Source organism: Orycteropus afer, unplaced genomic scaffold, assembly GCF_000298275.1.
Source record: "Orycteropus afer afer isolate SDZICR_OR568_19922 unplaced genomic scaffold, OryAfe1.0 scaffold00149, whole genome shotgun sequence".
Taxonomy (NCBI): Eukaryota; Metazoa; Chordata; class Mammalia; order Tubulidentata; family Orycteropodidae; genus Orycteropus; species Orycteropus afer.
Window position 1 is genome coordinate 3,708,297 of NW_006921736.1, and position 2,346 is coordinate 3,710,642.

The following is a 2,346-nucleotide window of genomic DNA, read 5'->3' on the forward strand; positions in this document are numbered from 1 at the left end:
AATTTATATATAGTTTTAATATATTATGCTATTCACCAAGTACATGCCAATCCTCTAAATATAAGATACTGACTTTAGAAAAATTACTTTCAATAATCAGAAAGAAAGTGAAAAAAAAAAACACTTTCACTCCTAAGGTGCCTATCAGTCAAATGAGATGAATTAATTTCAGTGACAGACTACAAAATTTCATTGCAAAAGGGCCAGAGGTTCTGTAATTCAAATCCTAAAAACCATATAGGTTTCTTAGATATACTCATATTACTTTGAACTTACTCTGAGCAGGATAATGACTACATTACTACTAGAATGCATCACTATACTGATTGTAGACATAAAAACAGTATTTATGCAAAGCATAACTAACATTACAAAATAATCAGTGATAAATCACAACCATTACTAAATGGTTACATCAGAAACAAAAGAAAACAAAATCCAATACCTTTTCTTTTATTGCTTCTTGAGTGAAAAGTGCTTTCTTCCTTTCTTGTTCAACTTTCATTTTCTCCATTTCTAACTGACTAGTCAATAGTGTCTAATGGAGGAAAATAAAGTTAGATAATTCTTATGATTCTAATTCATGCTATCAAAATAAGTCAATCTCAAAGTGAGGAGCATAAAATATGTATTCCTAGTTGGTTTATTATTAAAGATGAAATTCCAAAAGCAATGGTATCACCCTTTTCTTCTTGGTCTCTCATTAGTATGCCATCATCCCCCAACCATTCTCTAATGTAAGCCATAAGATGTGAGCAAACACTCACAGAAGTACCTTTTCTTTCCTTGTCTCTTCAAGTGTTCTTACATATTCATCTTTTAGGTTTTCTAATTCAACCTTGCACCTATTAAACCAGAGGGAATTAAACAAAACAAACAAGATGATGGTATAGACTATTTTTTTGTGTGTGTATCACCATTATTGCTATCCTTTTCCAAAATATTTAATAATACAGACTATTAAAAACTATTTTATATATTCTAGGCACATATCCAGTAGTACTTTACATTACAAGCTCTACATCAGTGATTTTCCAACTGTATTCTACAGATCATCTGGCTTCCACTCAACCAAACTACAAGTGAAAACCTCCACTTTCATTCATTTTATTGGTGTACCGGATTAAAATTTCATTTGAAAAAGATTTTCTAAAAATAATTCCCAATACCACTATACTGAAGTATTCTGAAAATCTTATTAGCAGGTTCTATGGAAATGTTTGTAAAAGTTCAGATAATTTACTCTATGAATTATTTCTACCTATTTTTCTTAAAAGCAAAATTTCCAAGAACTCAGAGGACAAAAACATTCTTAATGCTGCTTTGTTGTAATTTCAGACAGATGAATTTTACAACTTGTAAGTTTCAAAGAATCCAGACATTTACTTAGATAAGCTGGTTTGTTGTTGTTTGCCGTCGAGTAGGCCCCAACTCATAGCGACCCCTCCTTGGGTTTCCGAGGCAGTATCACTACGGAAGTAGGATTGCCCAACCTTCCTTCCGAGGAGTGGCTGGTGGGTTTGAACCGCCAGCCTTCTGGTTAGCAGTCAAGTGCCTTAGGCACTATGCTACCAAAGCTGGTTTAAGCACTGCTAAAACCTCGCTCTGGTAGCATAGTGGCTAAGATACTTGCCTGCTAACCAGACGGCTGGCGGTTCAAACCCACCAGCCACTCCTCGGAAGGAAGGTTGGGCAATCCTACTTCCGTAGTGATACTGCCTCGGAAACCCAAGGAGGGGTCGCTATGAGTCGGGTTTGACTCAACGGCACATAACAACAACAACAAAACCTCGCTAATATAAAAATAAGTTCAATGAATGATCATACATTTTCATGGTAGAGGCCCTTTTGAAAAATTGATTAAAGTTACAAATCCTTTGCCTGGAAAAATGCACAAACACACAAAATATGGCACACAATTCAAAACCCAATGTAAGATTTAGTGAATTCTAACACTATCATGCTATAATATCTTATTACAATGATCCCAACTTTCAACACTGAAAGTATTTATTTTTAGTTTTCAGTGCTAGGAAACTTAGAGCAAACAGTATTCTTTAAAAAAATGCTTCAGAATGACACAAAACTACCAAAAATAGCACTCAAGAAAATATACTCACCAATTATTTTCATCCTCCAGTTTTCTTAGCTTATTTTTCTCAGATTCTAGCTGGGCCTGAAACCTACTATTTTCTTGTCTTAAAAGAGAATTTTGTGATTCCATAGAAGACATTTGAATTTTGTTGGCAAGAAGTTCTTCTGTAGCTGCACGTTCTCTTTCAACTGCTGCTGCCAACAAGGTCTGGGATTCAGCTGATTGTAGGATAAGAAAAAAAAAAAAAAAAA

The 2,346-nt window shown here is 34.4% G+C and overlaps 1 protein-coding gene across 1 annotated transcript in view; it reads right to left on the reverse strand.

Moving 5' to 3' along the window:
- The window catches only part of TMF1 (TATA element modulatory factor 1), a 75,472-nt gene that overhangs the window by 5,964 nt on the left and 67,162 nt on the right, over window positions 1-2,346 (reverse strand). The window contains exons 11-13 of the mRNA XM_007946058.2: window positions 2,121-2,313; window positions 776-845; window positions 446-538 (exon numbers count right to left, since the gene is read on the reverse strand). Coding sequence (XP_007944249.1) covers window positions 446-538; window positions 776-845; window positions 2,121-2,313 — 356 coding nt within the window. The remainder of the gene's footprint in view (window positions 1-445; window positions 539-775; window positions 846-2,120; window positions 2,314-2,346) is intronic.